General features: G+C 35.1%; 1 protein-coding gene across 1 annotated transcript; it reads left to right on the forward strand.

Moving 5' to 3' along the window:
* Positions 1 to 5,095: 5,095 nt before the first annotated feature.
* LOC145269584 (uncharacterized) lies at positions 5,096 to 13,346 on the forward strand. Its single transcript, XM_080125329.1, has 2 exons — positions 5,096 to 5,265; positions 10,011 to 13,346. The coding sequence occupies exon 2, from the start codon at positions 10,377 to 10,379 to the stop codon at positions 11,625 to 11,627; it is 1,251 nt and encodes a 416-aa protein (XP_079981455.1). The 5' UTR covers positions 5,096 to 5,265; positions 10,011 to 10,376; the 3' UTR covers positions 11,628 to 13,346.
* The last annotated feature ends 4,487 nt before the right edge of the window (positions 13,347 to 17,833 follow it).

A 17,833-nucleotide genomic window follows, 5' to 3' on the forward strand; every position in this document is an offset into this window, starting at 1 on the left:
AAATGCGAAATACTTGAGAGAAAAAGTTTGTTAGCATAAAGTATTCATCCATTGCTTGTGTAATCTTCCTTAGTAAGAGATTTTTTTTCTGTTTGTAGTGTTTTATATGACACTTTAATTTGTGCCACTTTTTGTATAAGCATATGCACCGCCAAAAATAAAACGAAATTAAATTCATGAAAGTTCATTATTTCTGAGTAACTCCCCCCCCCCAGAAAGATACAACTCTGAATTTTATCATATAGAAAGCAGGATAATGTAAACGGTTTTCTACTATTTTTAATAGAATTTTAAAATTTCACCAAAAGTACAAAAAAAAACAAAACCCGACATTTTTGTCTAGATCAATAACATATCCCCCGTTTTGGCGATGCCTATAAGCAGTTCAGTTCAGATGGTGGTAATTTCGAGCTGATTAGTCAAGCTGCGAAAAACTGGCTGAAAATCATGGAATCGTTGCTGTCACTTGTGTAAAGGCTGCCTCAACTTAGCGCTTATGTCAACAGATCATTAAATCTAAGGGAGGTAATCTAGTATTGAAATTCAAGTTTTCCTTTTAACTGCCGAATACTTTTAAATGTTCATACAAAAAAAAGAGAAGTTTTTCTTCTTCAGCTTGCAACGCTCTTGGCATACACACACACAAAAAAACGACAATCCTTTTTCTCTTCCAGTTTCGACGTTCGTAGAAAATCCGTCTTTCTTTCTTCCCACTAACATGCAAATTAACCGTTCGTTCGAACCACCTCAAGTGAACAATTTTCCCAGCTTTTATATCCTATCTAGAAAAAAAAGGAAGAGACAGGAAAAAAAAAACAGCTTCTCCCATCATGCCCTGCCTTCTCAAGATGGCCTTCGTGTATATAAATAAGCTAGCCATCCTTTCCTTCTTTTTTCCCAACGAGCGATGCAGATACGCCCGGTACATCTTTTTTCTTTTCTAACCATATATCCCACACGCCCCCCTGATCTCTGAGATCAATAAGACACTTCATAATCCTTCATCCAAGCAGGCCTCCTCCTCTCACGTTTAGGCCTCTGGAAGACAACTTCTTGGGGGTTGACGTTTTCAGGTTCATTACGGACATTCTCGTCAGTTTGTAAAGAACCAAAATGTGGGGCTAAGTCGAATTGGGGTGCATCGTTAGCTTCTTGGCGGATCTCAACTTCCTCCTCTTCACTGTTATCAGTGCGCACCGGCAGGGTTACACGATGCAGGTCTAGGATATGCCGGGAAACGCCATTCACCATCACGTTCTTCTTCGACTGCATTCCTGTTACGACTCCCCTCTGTCAGCAAGTGGTACATTTTGCATTAGGGGCTTCACCCACACCTCCTCGCCCACTTTAATTGTAGCTTCTTTACCTCAATTCTTACCGTTTTCTTGCACGGATGCAACCACTTATATGTGAAGATTGCTCTATGAGGCACAGTTGTCTGATCTTGTCTGGTTTTCGGTGAGATGCTGTACCAAAACACCGCCTCCATGGGTGAAATGTTGCTTTTTTTCCGCAGCAGCCTTGATGGTGCGATAGTTCCTCTCCACTATCCCATTGCCACTCGGCCGATATGCTGCCCTATAAAATTGCCTTACTCCCCACTTATCACACACCTCTTTAAATGCTTCTGATCGGAAAGCGAAAGCCATTGTCCATTAACATTTCCTCAATCGGCCCTCTCTCCAAAAATATTTCTTCGATGACTCCTCCGATCGCCCATGCAGCTTCTGCCCTGATCTCTCTCCATATGGCAAACTTCCCCGGTCTACAGTCGACCGTCGACAGATACAGCTTATGGCGATAATGGGTCACATCAATAGCCAATCGCTTCCAGTCTCTCCGCAATGTGCAACTCTCCTGCTTGGTGTCTGGATGGCCCGGGGTCTATTGATTTGCGCTCCTGACAGTGTTCCACTACATCCCTGGTCTCCTTCTCAGTGATATCCGGGTAAACCTCTATTGCCAGGAATGATGTCCATTCTTGACCAAAATGGTACATTTAATGTAACTTTTTAACTTCCCCCCCTGCACAGCATACTGAGGAAACCTGCTTTCTCTCTTGCAGCTAGGCCTTCTTTACCCATGTCATCGAAACCGCCTTGTTCTTTTTTGATGGGACCAGCACTACAGATGCCTTCAACTAGAATTCGGCTATCAAATCTGCAAGTGCTCCAAGTCTGCACTTGATCAGCATTTCTGCAGCACCTCTGGTCCTAACTCTCTTATCATCTCTCACTGCCGACCTGATCAATGAAACTACCATTGCCGAATCGGATTTGATTTCAATCGTTTTCAATCCCCACTTTAGGGCCAGATTGAATCCTTTCATAGCAGCCTCCAGTTTGGCAACATTGATATGGCAATAGTCGTTTTTGTTTCTTAGCCATGCCGCATCTTCCACAGTTACACCTCCCATTTCTAATACAACGCCCAATGGCAGACTGCTGGCATCGCACCAAATCACCCTCGCGTCTCTGCCGGTGATGTACCATTCCCCCTTTACTGGGTCTTCTTTCATCACTCTCGCAATGATTTATTGTAGCAGCTTAATTTGATTCGTAGTTCCGGAGGCCCGGAGATCCATTTCCATTCCACTGTCCATCTGTCACCAGGAAATCCACGTCCTCAATGCAAGCCTCCGGTTTTTGTGTTCTGATATTTCTATCACCTTCCACTCCTGCCATTCCTACTGTGCCGAGGCGTTCGAAAGTTACTTGGCCCCTCTCAATATAGCGCCCCCCAGTTTGTTGATCGTGCTTATACCTAAAACCACATCAACATCACCAACCAGACGATCCAACATCAGGGCTCGTAGTCCAATAGGCACACCTTGCACCAGTACTTCCGCTGTTGTCTCTCCTAGGCATTTCACCTCCCTGCTATCCACGGTCCTCATACTCTGGGCTCCGCTCCATGATTTAGCGACATTCCTCATTACTAATATCATGGTGCAGCCTGAGTCAACAAGGGCCATGACTCTCTTCCAATTGACTACTACCGGTAACTGAGGCAACATTTCGTTGTGCACCATTTCCACATAGAAAGAGGAACCACTGGCGCAATGGCTCCCCTTTACTCGTTTCCCTGGTCCCATGTAGCAATGCAACAGCGGCTAATGTTCCCAACACGCCCACATCGGTAGCAGGTGACGCCCGGTCTCTGCTCTTTGGAGTCCTTGAGCAGGTGAGGACCCTGGCAAAGGAAGCACTTGATGGCAGGTCTCCCCTCCTGTCGCCTTGCTGCCTGTTTCTCATCATTCAAGTGGGGCCTCATGCACTTATTTCCACTCACAGCTGCAGCCACGATTGGGCCCTTGACATTCTTGACTAGGACTCTGGCATAGACCAAGAGATCATCCACTTCCATCGTATTGATCTCAGTGATTCTCTGCATGTTCGCGGAGATTTCTTCTGGGAAGCCATTCACTAGGTATAGCTTTACCGTCATCTGAAATTGTAATTTGAGTAGTTTCTTCTTTTTACAGCGGAAAAAATATGTTCTGATGAGAGCACATCTTGGAATTTTTTGAACCCGCCACAGGGAGATAACTTAACTTAAAGCGCCGACACTCCCTCCCCATCTTTAATACTTAACATGGGAAGGGGAGGGTGTTTTGTACCTATTCTATACTTTAACCTTACAATTGAATAAAAAAAAAAAAACATATCATAAAACTTTAATTAAACTTAGAACTAGGATTGAAAGAAATAGCGCGGATCAGTAAGTGAGCACCGAATATTCTCTTGTCATAGCCCTACTGATAATATAAGAAAATATTGTTATATCGGAGATTCGTCTTCCTTTGTTTACAAAACCATTGGGCGGAAGTGAAGTCTGACATATTTTTAGCTACGGATGATAAAAACTGTAAAGAATGAACCTTTTTTTAGAAGGTTTATTTAAACAATCTTTATTTGAACTTAATGGGGTTTTTTTTTTTTAGATTTATGAACTGTTTTCCCCCATTAATATGTTTATGAATGTTTACCTAACTTTTATAATATAAGTTAGGTAAACGTCGATGTCGAAATTTTGAAAGTAAAGTTTTTTTGTTTGTTTTAAAAAAGAAAAAAAACGAGGTGTTTTTTTTTCTACTTACATTATACCCTTAATTTGAACTTTCAACAAACTTTTACATACATAAAAAATATCATAATAATATTATAAATATATTTAACGAAATTTTTTTTTTTTTTTTTTACATTTCCCATGCATTTAATAAAACATCATAAAAAAAATAACCGTATCCAATACATAATATTCCCTAAATTATTCTTTGTTTATTTGAAATTTTTAACAAATTTTTGCAAACATAAAAAATACACTTTATTGATCTTTTATAACATAAGATTTTAAAATTTCTTTAAAGAAAATGTCACGTTAGAAACAAATCTCGTGACAAAAATTTCATTTTGAAAAATAAATTTTGTATTTTTCATTGTAAATTTGTTTATCATTTCACTGTTGAATAAAATTTCAAAATGAAAAGTGGGGGAAAAATATCTCGAAAAGAAAAACACCTTGTCTTTTTTTTTTTTTTTTTTAATAAGACTAGCTGTAATTTTATAATTTCGATGTTTGGAAAACAGTCCATAATATATATTTCATTATAAAAGTTCTATTTTTGTTTGATAAAAAGAATAAACCAGTTAATAAAAAAACAAAACAAAAAACAACAACAACAGTCCATTAAGTTAAAATAAAGACTGTTTTAACTTTTTTTTTTAGAAGTTTTAACTTCTAAAAAAAAAACGTTAATTCTATATCGTTTTGGTCATCCGTAGCTAAAAATATGTCAGACGTCACTTCCGCCAAATGACTTTGGAAACAAAGGATGACGAATCTTCAAGGTTACCGGAAATATATTGCCTAGTATCCGAAAAATTAAATGCGATAATCGTTTTCAACATATCCTAAAGTCGTTATTTTAAAGGTGATTGTTTAGATGGAAACCAAGTAAAAATATTTATTTATCAACAAGAAGATCTTTAGTTTCAACGTCTACTTTGTTATCCCCCCCCCCAAATAAAAAGAGAAAGAAGAGCGAAATTGAATAGGAAGGGGAGATAATAAAAAAAATCTATTTCCGGCTTTCAATCGACGAAAAAGAAATCTTTCGAAGATACGACTTTCCACATACACACACACACACACACACACACACACACACACAAATAATTTTAAATTTTCAAATCATATCTTTTATCCTGCGTTTTTTTTTTTTTTTTTTTTTAAGGCAGACAAATTATGCGTATTTGATTCCGAGTAAGTATCAATTCCTTCAATTTCTTTGTTAATGTTTTTGTTCCATTTTATTTTAGCGAAAACACACACTTTTAAATTTCATTTATTAATCCAAAAATAATTCCCTTTTTAACGACATTTATGTTCAATTTATTTCCATTAATATTTCACTCGAACAGAAGAGATGTTGCGTTATTTTCATGGAAAGTGTTTGACTGTTTGACTGGGCTTCAATCTATGCCCCCCCCCTCGCCAAACTTTCACAAGAAACACTCGTCTAGCTGTACACACTATCAATAATTCCCCCCACTCTTTATCTGTGCCTAAACCTAAACGTAGATTCCATGAACAAATCTTCTTTCTTAGAACTGCACGCCTGTGGAATTGTCTTCTGTTTTCCTGCTTTCCGGCTGACTACAATATGGTTGTGTTCAAGTCTAACGTAAACAAGTTTTTGATGAGCCGTTCCATATAAGTTATCAAATTTACCAAATTTTCATTACTAATGATTACTATATTATCCAATTTCTACTGTACACTCTTTAACCCTTATCCTTAGCCTCTTGGCCTTGATAAGTGGTGGATGCCTATGTAAAAAAAAAAAAAAAAAAAAAAAAAAACTCTAAACTTATTTATTAAGAGAATTTCTTAAAAAATCGGTCAATTGGGTTTTCTGTTTAACAGCAAAAACTTATAAGTGAATGTGTGCTTTTTTTTCACCTATGGAGGCCCCAAAATTCTAATTTAGTTAATAGCACGCAATAAAAAGAGATATTAATGATGGCGTTTTTAAGTCACCATTAGATAATCGCGAAAAAAAAGATCAGAATTGTCTCCCTTTATTTGAACAGTCAAAAAATGAGTTCGCGTTTTCTTTTTTGTTTTTGAATCCTTGTCTAAAAGTATTTTATTTAAAAAGGACATGGAATATAAGTATAAATATGGATAAATTCTTTACAATGAACAATAAAAGTACACATTGAGTAGAATTTTTTATAGATAAGTGATTTTTCGGAATTTATATATATCTTTTATAATCGAAGTAAGTAAAATTTCGTTGATTTTCTTTAAATCTTTTTTGAAACAAATCCGATTTAAAGAAACAAATATTGCATAATTTGCCGTTGAACTGGTTATTTTTTTTTTCAATTTGGTCTTTGCTCCTTTAATTGAAAATAAAAATTAGCGTTGGAATTATATTTTCCAAGTAGTTATAAACTTCGAAATTTAGTAATTTTATTTATTCAAGTTTATATACATAATTTTTAATGATCGATTCTGATACACCTAGTAATGAATGCACCGACATTAACCGATCAGAAGAACCGTTTCTGTAAGTTTTTGACATTAACCGAGCAAAAGAATAGTTTAATATTTCATTACAATTTTGTATGCATTTTGTGGGGAGGCGGTTAAGGGGGTGTTGTGACGACTGTGGGTGAAAAGAAAGCACCCCCTCTCCCCCCCAAAAAAGCTGTCCATAAAGTGGGTTCTCATTTTACGTAAAATTTTTTATAGAAAAGTGATCCACTTTATCTAAATTAAGATTTCTTTATAACTTGGAATATATTCGTTTACCGTAATTTTAAACGTTATGTTCGTTTTTAGCGCCCCCCAAATCCTTTAAAAGTGGTAATTTTAAAGAATTTTTCGAGGGTGGAAAGATTCTTCATATGTACCATTTAGAAAAATATCACGTTGTTTTCTCATTAAAATATCCTATCATGTATTGCAGTATATGTAATATTGTATGTTTTAAGAATGTCTTACTTAACAATTTAATTCATTTAAATACAATACAAGTGGAAAATTAATAATGATGAAAAAAATTTGATTTATCTAATTATTTGTGATCTATTTGCGTTAAGAAAGATTTTAAAGTTTCAATATCAAATAGAATCATTTCACTTGCCATCTGTATATTGTATATTAATTACTTAAATAAAAATTATATTCGAATCAAAGGCTTAATAATTATCTTCGTTTTGTTTTTAATAAAAATGTTAAATAAAAAATATTTCTCTAAATACATTTTACAAAAAAATGTATGAATAACGATTCATCTGAAGTTTAGAACATGTGAAAAACTTATAATAGATTGTTTGGTACTTATGCACTATTTGACCCGCATGCTAAAATAATGATATTATTTAGAAAGCCATTCTTCACATAGGATGTATTTTGTAACTATTTTCAGTTCACGTTAACATTTACTAGGTGTATCAGAATTTTATTGGGAATTTTTGACACCCCCTAACACAAAATTGGGAATACAATATATAAAAAAACTCGTAATTCCTCTCTTTTTAAAGTGGCTTGTTTATTTTCTTTATAGAAATACAAAATAAACTATTAAAGTTGTTTAAAAAATAATAGAAATATTATTGTTTACTTAAAAAAAACAGTGTTTATGAAGTGCCTGCACAAGTTCATTTCCTGCAGCCATTTTTTTTACGTTATAAAATCAATTGAATTTTACAAGTTAAATTTTTTTCAATTTTTTTCACTTTAAAAATCTATCAAAATTTTCTATTGGTTCAATTTTTAAGATACTTTCCGATTCACTGTAGGATTTTTTGCTCTTTCGAATTAACCGAATGTACTATAGGCAGGCTTTTTTTTTAAATTCACCTCCCTATTTTGAAATATTTATTAAAATGAAAATAATTAATTTTCTCACCTTAAATTTATATATCACAAATTGAAGATAAAAGATCAATAAATAAAATAAGCTAATTTAAAACAAAAAAGAACAGTTATTTTCAAATTTACCTGTAAAGTCCAAAGTTTAAAACCTTTTTTTAAATTATGTTGATTTTTTTTAAGTGAAACCTTATAATCTTGTTATATTGTTCAGAAAATTTCCCAGAATTACAACAGTTTTTTCTATTTCATTCAATGGTTTTTAGATTAAAAAAATTCACTCGATAAAGAAGAAATAAAATATATTAAATTTAAAACCCATGTATTTCTTTAAGAGAATTTAAAATAATGAAAAATCGCTTGAATGTTTTTTTTTTATCGGCAAAAACTGATAAGTGAAATGGGATTATTTTCAACTATTGTTGCCTATATTTACTAAATTTATGCACGCAATCGAAAGAGACATTAATTCTGGCGCTTAAATCCACCAGAAATTTCAACTAGAAGAAAAGCAGACATTTGTCTCCCTTTATTTTGACTGTGAAAAACATCTGATGGCGCGTTTTTTTTTTTACATTTTTTAAATAATTCTGATACACCTAGTGAATGTTAACGGGAACTGAGAATAGTTACAAAATACATCCTATGTGAAGAATGGCTTTCTAAATAATGTCATTATTTTAGCATACGGGTCAAATAGTGCATAAGTACCAAAAAAGTATTTTATTTAAAAAGGACGTGGAATATAAAATATAAATATGGATAAATTCATAAATTATTACAAATAATAACACTGAAGAATGGAAGAACCCATTGATCAGTATTTTTATAGATAAGTGATTTTTTGGAATGCATGTATATATATATATTATTGAAGTAAGTCGTTGATTTTCTTTAAATCTTTTAAAATAAAACTGATTTAAAAAACAAATATTGCATAATTTGCTATTAAACCTGTTATTTGTTCTAAAATTAGTCTTTGCTCCTTTAAGTAAAAAAAACAAAACAATTAGGGTTTCAATTACATTTTTAAAGTAGTTAGAAGCTTCGGAAGGTAGGAGGTCAAATTATTTAATTTGTTACCACGCATTTTAATGGCGTTTTCTGACACTGCTAAACATTCACCACCCCCATACAATGCGTTCCTTTCATCTTCTTTCAACTATTTCTGTGGATTAATATTGATTGGACGCTAAGCTACCAGATTATAAAAATAAAATGAAAAAAAAAAATTGAAAGGGTTCAATTACACATACAATATTCTAGTAAATTGATTCCCCATTTCCTGAACTTGAGTTGTCGATAGTTTCGTTTTGATGTTGGGTCCTTCATCCTCCATCTTACCCGCCCCACAATTACTATTATTATTATTATTATTATTATTATTAATTATTATTATTAGAGAAATTCGGTCTGCTCCCCCATCTTTTTAATTACTTTCTCAGACAGAGATTATTTAGATTAAATCAATTTTTTTTGGTAAATGTTACCCCCACCCCACCCGACACACACACTCTCTTTCCAAGACACAGGTATTCATGGGACGCCACATGACCTAACATTTCCCAAAACTTTTTGTGCTATTAACACTATGAAGTTCTTATAATGGCTACTGCATCAGAACCCTCAAGATCTGATTAATTAAAAAAAATTTTCAAGGAATCAGCTGTACAATATTGTCAAGCTAAAAAATTATTTGCCCCAAAAAAGTTTTGTTCATGTTAGCATCCTATGTCCATGCAGGAGTATTTAAAAGTCGAATTATATCAAATTTCCTGGAGATTTTCTAAACGTAAATAAAACCATTTTCAATACGGAGTGGGACCTTTTTGAAGAGTCACGTCTTAGTTTATTAGTGTTATTATCATTATTTTTTATTTTGTCTGACAACTACCCATGACATATGCAGCAGCATCGAATGGAATTTCATGTCAATCTGCAATTAAATGGTACGAATATTGCAGAGATATATTTACTCACAAATTGGCTATAGACAAGAGTATATTGATTACTTAAAGAATGTGATGGTACATTAAAATAGTTTTTAATTGTTGTGATTTCGCAGAATATGTAAAAAATATCTTTTCTTGAAATTTATCTTTTAATTCATTGTTATTTTGCAGGATATCATTCATTTATGAGAAAAACGAGTATCATTGGATTTGAATGGATTTACATTTTCTTAGTGACTTGAAACATGGAACTGTATTACAAAATATATTTTAAATTTATGTAAATCCTCTAATCAATGTGATAAATACATATGTTTTTCTTTCGTTAAATTACATCTCATGATATATTGAAGAAAACGTTTTCTTGTCAAGTGTAATCAATTTCTCACATAAACTACTGAGAATCAAACTGTGCTAAAATAATATAAAACATTGTGTGCTATAAAAAAGCTCGAAAGCCAATACTTTGCAATATGTTTCTTTTCTAACAAATAAGCAAAATTACTGTGCATACATGAGATAAGCTATATTTGCTGTATGTATATCTTTATTCTTTTAAAGAGAAACAATATGATGCAACACATGCGAACAAACACTGGAGAAAAAACATATCCTTGTGAAATATGTGGATCTTCATTTGCAAGAAAACAAAACATGTTGCAACATATGCGAACACATACTGGTGAGAAACCATATTCTTGTGAAATATGTGGATCTTCTTTTACAACGAAACAAAACATGTTGCAACATATGCGAACACATACTGGAGAGAAACCATATTCATGTGAAGTATGTAGATCATCATTTACAAGAAAACAAAACATGTTGCAACATATGCGAATACATACTGGAGTGAAACCATATTCTTGTGAAGTATGTGGCTCTTCATTTACACAGAAAGAAAGTATCTTGCAGCATATGCGAAAACACACTGGAGAGAAACCTTTTTCTTGTGAAGTATGTGGGTCTTCTTTTACAACAAAACAAAATATGTTGCAACACATGCAAACACATACTGGAGAGAAACCTTATCCTTGCGAAATATGTGGATCTTCATTTGCAAGGAAAGAAAGTATCTTGCACCATATGAAAACACATACTGGAGAGAAACCATATTCTTGTGAAATATGTGTCTATTCTTTTTCAACGAAACAAAGTATGTTGCAACATAGGCGAACACACACTGGAGAAAAACCATATTCTTGTAAAATATGTGGGTCTTCTTTTACAACAAAGCAAAGTATGTTGCAACATATGCGAACACATACTGGAGAAAAACCATATTCTTGTGAAGTATGTGGCTCTTCTTTTACAACGAAACAAAGTATACTGAAACATATGCGAACACATACTGGAGAGAAACCATATTCTTGTGAACAATGTGGCTCTTCCTTTACTCATAAAGAAAGTATCTTGCAGCATATGCGAAAACACACTGGAGAGAAACCATATTCTTGTGAAGTATGTGGCTCTTCTTTTACAGCAAAACAAAATATGTTGCAACATATGCGGACACATACTGGAGAGAAACCTTATACTTGTGAAATATGTGGATCTTCATTTGCAAGAAAAGAAAACATGTTGCAACATAGGCGAACACATACTGGAGAGAAACCATATTCTTGTGAAATATGTGGCATTTCTTTTACACAGAAACAAAATATGTTGCAACATATGCGGACACACACTGGAGAGAAACCATATTCTTGTAAAATGTGTGGCTCTTCTTTTACGCAGAAAGCAAGCATGTTGAAACATATGCTAACACATACTGGAGAAAAACCATAATCTTTTCAAGCATTTAGCTCTTCTTTTACAACGAAACCAAGGATGCTGATGCATATGTGAACACATGCTGGAGAGAAACCATATTCTTTTGAAGTATGTGGATCCTCTTTTACACAAAAATCACATGATGGAACACATGCGAACACATACATGTAATGTGTTGTCAATCTTTTAGAATGAAACACATGTTACGACATATGTGAATACATACTGAAGAGAAGCCATATTCTTGTGGAGAGTGTGACTTTTCTTTTACAACAAAAGAAAATATGTTGCGACACAGGAAAACGCATACAAGAGATTAACTCCTATCTTGTGACGTATGTGGCCTTTTATTTACTTAAAAATGTTGCAACACATACGAAAGAGAGACACCAAATTTCTTTTTCACTATAAAAGGACATAAACAGACTGTAACAAAACAAGTGTATGTATTGACTGTATTTGACCAGAAGACTAGAAGTCGTCCCCCGTCAAACTGACCATTAGCATCGTGTGACTTTCAATAGCACAAGACAATATCTGATGAGTTTCCAGAATTGCACTTCAAAATTTTCAACATACGAAACAAGAGCTAGCAGACAAACCTCCATCATAAAACTGGCCAAGAATTAATAGAATGACTGCTTTAAAAATGAGACGGAATCGGAGACCAAGTCTGCTACTGAAATAGTCCAAAGAAGTCGACAAAATAGACCAAAAACTTCCTTTGTGAAAAACTTGAAGAATGAGCTAACCAACAATGTGCCAAATATTATCTGGATGAATTACACTCAGAACTTTATAGATATAGACGACTTTATAGACCACCTAAAAAGAGGATCACTCAACTATAAAAATTTTAATAGCTGTCCAAGATTAAGGCATGATGACCCATATGGTTAAGAAAAATACTAGTCTAAGCAATGACAAAAAGTGCAGGGTCTGCCGCACAGAATAGAGGGTATAAACCACTACTATATGATCCAACATAATTGAATGCGTAATAATCTCCATTGAACAATTAGTAAAAAGTTGAATATCAAATGTAGCAGCAAGTCCTGGGAAGATTCACCAGAAAGAACAATTGCAAATAAGTCATACACTATCAACTATGAGTATCAAGTCTCTACGGTTTTGTACCTAAAAATTGGAGCTAAAGAATCTGATAGAGAAATATGCGACAAGAATGAGAAAGAAGATACAATAATAGAAGGTATTTTTCCCATGTACGTATGTTTTTTCATGATTTGTTTTCATCTGTATACTAAGAATTTGCATGGGTTGATGGTGTGTAACTTATTTCCAAATGTTCTTTCTAGCATAGGTCCGAAGAGCTCCCTGCTTTCATTCGATATCAACTTCTTACATATCGTAGGTATTAACACCATTCATTGTGTCGTATTATATAGTAGCTGTCTCTATAACAAGACCTTACAGCTGAATGTCAGATGGCCGACGCACTCTATTTCTGTGAGGCAAGAACCTACAATTGTCATTGCTGAGACAACTTTTAGGATTGAAAAATACTGGTTCGATTATTTTGATTTGATGAAATTTTTTCCAGAGACAAAACTGATTTGAAAAAAGTTTATCTCCTGTATAATCCGTTCCTCTCAATACAATTGGGATAATTAATCTAGACTTAATCCCTCATTGCTTTATGAAATGTAGACTTTTTTGTTATTATATGTTTTTTTTTTCTTAAAGACATTGGAATAAAGTTTTTGCCTCGATAAATGTGCTCTTCATAGCTGGGAAGAATGTCCAAAAGTAAAATATACAGCTGATATTTTAGGCTTAGATGTGCAGAAACAATGCAAATATCTTGCTATAAAAGATCATGTGCCACAATTAGGAAACACGTGTACCGCATATAATAAAAAATGTAAACTATAACTTAAAAAGAAAAACAAGTTAATTGTCATTAATAAACTCGTCATGCAACTGATAATATTGAGCTTTAAAATTATTGATAGGCAATAAAATGGTAAAAATAGGCATTAAAACGAGAATATTTTGACACTGTAAACAGTAACGTACAGGAACCAGTGTCTATTTTGGTTTTCACTTGTATCTGCCGAAATGAGTTGGAACATTATCAAGACACTATTGTGAGCCCATGGCAATGTCTGATTACTTTCCTGAATTTCTAACTTATGATGGTATATATATATATATATATATATATATATATATATATATATATATATTAATAAATAAAATAGAGTTTTTTTGTCTATCAATTCTATTTTCTATCCTTTCCAACTTCTGAATAGCAGTCTTTACTTCTAGCAGAGACTGGCTAATGTGATCACCACATTTATCATAAGTGCGAGTACTTTTCAATCCTTAAAAAAAATTATAAATCGTTCAAAACCAGTTAGATTAATTTATCCCTGATTAAAATTGAAGGATTGTAAAATACTTGGACTTATAATAAACGTTGCAATTACATCAGCCAGTACCCACGAGAAATGACGACTGTCAATCGGAAGTTGGAAAGGATCGAAAACAGAATGAATTGACAAAAAACGTCTATTTTTTTTAATGAAATATGCCATAGAGAAAAAATGTTGCCTTAATATACATATAAATATCAATAAAGAACAACCAACCAAACAACAATCATCTCAGAATGAATCTGGTATTTTGATCATGATTGTTGGAAAAATGAGACAAAATAAAAAAAAATCAGCTTGAAATAGTAAAAAAAAAAGACTATAATAACACAAGCACCATTCTATAAAAAAAAATAAAAAATGAGCCTACTAACATCTTACTGAATATTTTTGATGAACAATTGCAGTAATATATAGGTAAATATTGCTTTATCGACTGGTTTAAAAGGCAATTGCTCAACTATGATCAGAAGATTATTATGGTCGCTTCGGGTCAAGGCTTTATGACAAATATTTTAAAAAGATAAGTGGTCTTAGCAATGACAACAATTACAGGTTCTGTCACACAGAACTAGAATGTGTGGGCCACCTGACATTCAGTTTGTAGATCTTGTTATAGGGGCAGCTACTATATAATACGACAAAATGAATGGTGTCTGGGAGATGTTGTCATTTGGGTCCACCTGTTGTATTTAACTACCAGGCCACCAAGCCAGTGATAAGTTAGTTGGACAGATAAATAAATAAATTGAACCTAGGGAGAGATATGGCCATGAGAGAGGAATAAGAGGGTCACACGGAAATAGAAAATTAAAAGAATAAAATAAGGTGATAGAGAAAGGAGTTCACGAGAGAAGAAAAAGAATAAGATAATGGGACAGAGAAAAAAAGAGGTTCAGAGAAAAAAAAGGAAAAGTAATCTTCAATATGACAGAGGGGAGAAGAGGCCAGTTTTATAAAAACGATTGGCCTTTTAGAGTTAGGGTCCTTTTACTGGCTGGCATCGAGGCGTACACATTGCTCTCACCCCGCCTGGGTGGGGGCAAAACCCTCATAAGAGCTAAGTTGAAAAGCTCTTGTTCTTAGCTGGGAAATTAATTAGAGGAACTTAAGTTAGACAACCTGCATCATGAAGCTCTGATCAAGGAACTTGTCTTTAAACAAGTGCAGAACGATTTATGAATAATTATTTTGTTGGTTTTGACGAAAATGAACCAGAGTTTTTCTTTCTTTCGGGATTGCCGGCCTGAATGAAGATGCAGTTTATTTCAGGTATGCCCTGACGCCAGATGATGAAGGAGACAGACTGGATCCAGCACAAAGCCAGAGTGACGGCTGAAATCAACAATGTTGCCACACGGACTTAGTCGTGGATCTCTGTGATAAGTTTACACACATATATACATGAAAAAATTAAACAATACATACGAATGCGTTTATTGTATTTATTTAACTACCTAGTTGGCGATTGATACAATTAACAGACCGTGTATCGCGGAAGGGGCAATTCTTTCGCAACTAAGGTAAGTGCACTTGGTCCTTCCTTGGCTAGAACGGTCGTTAACACCTTCGGTCTTTTTCATAATTATTTTTATCGAAACTATTTTATTTAATGAAATATGCCATAGAGAAAAAATGCTGCCTAAATATACATATAAATCTTAATAAAGAAGAGCCAGCCAAACTGTAGCAAAAGTAGCAGTAACCAAAATGAGAAATAGAGAGCTTACCTTGGATACGTGTGTTTTGGGGCTGAGCAGAAGAGAGAGTTCCAAGATGGCGTCCATGGGCTTTTATTAGCATTTACACAATGTAATTATCGCTGAATCATGTCTGCTCTCACGCGATTATGGAAATACGTCGTTCCCGGCCGTTATAAAGGCAGGACACTGGAAAGGAGAGGGAGCATCCTGCAGATTGTGTGTAGGTGATTCTGTTGAGTAGATTGTGCTTGTTACGACCCACGTGTCTGTGAGAAGCGAGTTTTTGTTCCGTCTGTTTTTAGTTGTATTTTTTGTTTGTTTGTTTGTTTTGCCTACTACATTTTTGTTTCAAGCTATTCCGGCTTTTCTATGGTGAAGGTGCGGATAAGCAGTGATATTATCAAGCCGTTCTCTTGCGAGGGAGACGTAGCGTGGCTGAAAAAAGTGAGACTTGTCACACAACTTCAGCAGGTGGATGATGTAGCGCGTCTTCTACCTTTATATCTCGAAGGTGATGCACTGGCCCTCTACATGGAAATGGAGGAGGACGATCAAAGAGAAATAGACCAGATTGAGGCCCGATTACAGGAGGCATTTACCGACGACGCGTTTGCAGCATACAGAAAAATAACTATGGTTAGATGGGATGGTGAACGTGTGGATGTTTACACCAACAAAATCAGGCAGTTGGTTGGATTGGCTGGATTCACAGGAGATAGCTTAGAGAGACTCACAAAATTGACTTTCGTCACTGGGTTCCCTGACGCTATCTTAATTGCTCTTCAACAGGTGCCGAACATGAAAGTCCTGACCATGGAGGAACTAATGTCGAGAGCGAGAATTTTGATGACGACTGGGGAACACAATCAGGACATCGTTGCGGCCACACACTCACCCAACAACCACAAGGCCCAGAATATTCCTGTTAGTGTGACCTGTTTCAAGTGAAATACGAAAGGCCACTTTGCAAAGGACTGTCGAAAACGTGGAACACGGTGTTACCGTTGCGGTGAGAGTGGACACTGGGCTCGGAATTGCTCGGGAAACAAGCATGGGGAGGACATTTAAGTGCCAGTCTCCTTCCCCACCAAGATGCAAACACGACTCTCCCAGTGATAAGCATCCATGTTGATGGTACGCAATGTTTGGTGCTTTTTGATACAGGATGCTCTAGGACTATTTTACATGCAGACTGTGGAGAAATGCGTGACTTACCTGGATAGACCACGTGCGGGTCGGTCACCGAAAATAAATAAAAAGAAAGAAAAGAAACGGTCAAGACTCTTATTTATAGAGTAGTGATCACGTGAGTTAGAAGAATATGCAAATAGAGGTGAACGATTTTGCGACATAAAAAGCCTGTGTTGTTAAGAGGAGGGGCAGACTGTTGGCAGAAGTCAGTGCTGTCAGACGTGCTTTAGAGTTTTGTTATTATATGCTGTGCTCGATTATTGGAGAGAGAAGAGAAGAGGAGGAACCAAGAAGACATTCTGCAGGTACTTTGATACAACGGGGGCGCAATTCAACAATCAACCATTTCCTTTGGTTTAAGAACACAAAGGAATCGAGATACTTGACTTTGTGTTGGTTTTAAGCTATTTCGGTGCTTGGTGTGCGGTGACTAAAAATGGACAGATTCGACATTCGCTTAATACCCGAGTTCGACGGATCTACCACTTGACCGGCTGTCGTCGAATGGATTGAGAAGGCAGAGAAAATCTGTAAACCGTGCAAAATTAAAGAACCAGCCACAGTTATCCCTTTGAGGCTAACTGGAGGGGCCTATGCAGTCTACCAACAACTCGGGGATGAACCAGACTGGGATGAAATCAAGCAGAGCCTGTATATAGCGTTTGGTACAGATCCATTTGGTGCGTGGCAACAGTTTACAAGCCGGAGACTTCAACCCAAGGAAACAGTCGACGTGTACCTAGCCGACCTGCGAAAATTATCTGTACCGTTTGGTGGGGTCAACGATAAATATTAAGCTGTGCTTTTTTGGTAGGCCTACCCGAGGAGGTCAGTAAACTGTTGCGGGCATCATCAAGAATCGATGAATTGTCAACTGATGAGTTATTGGCCCGAGCTCGAAACATCTGTAAGGAACAGGAACCAATTGCAG

The sequence above is a fragment of the Euprymna scolopes genome, chromosome 45 (assembly GCF_053919585.1).
Source record: "Euprymna scolopes isolate OS-2025 chromosome 45, ASM5391958v1, whole genome shotgun sequence".
Lineage (NCBI taxonomy): Eukaryota > Metazoa > Mollusca > Cephalopoda > Sepiida > Sepiolidae > Euprymna > Euprymna scolopes.

Bases quoted from the DNA above. Each gene is read 5' to 3' on its own strand.
- LOC145269584 (XM_080125329.1), top strand. From the start codon at position 10,377: ATGTATATCTTTATTCTTTTAAAGAGAAACAATATGATGCAACACATG.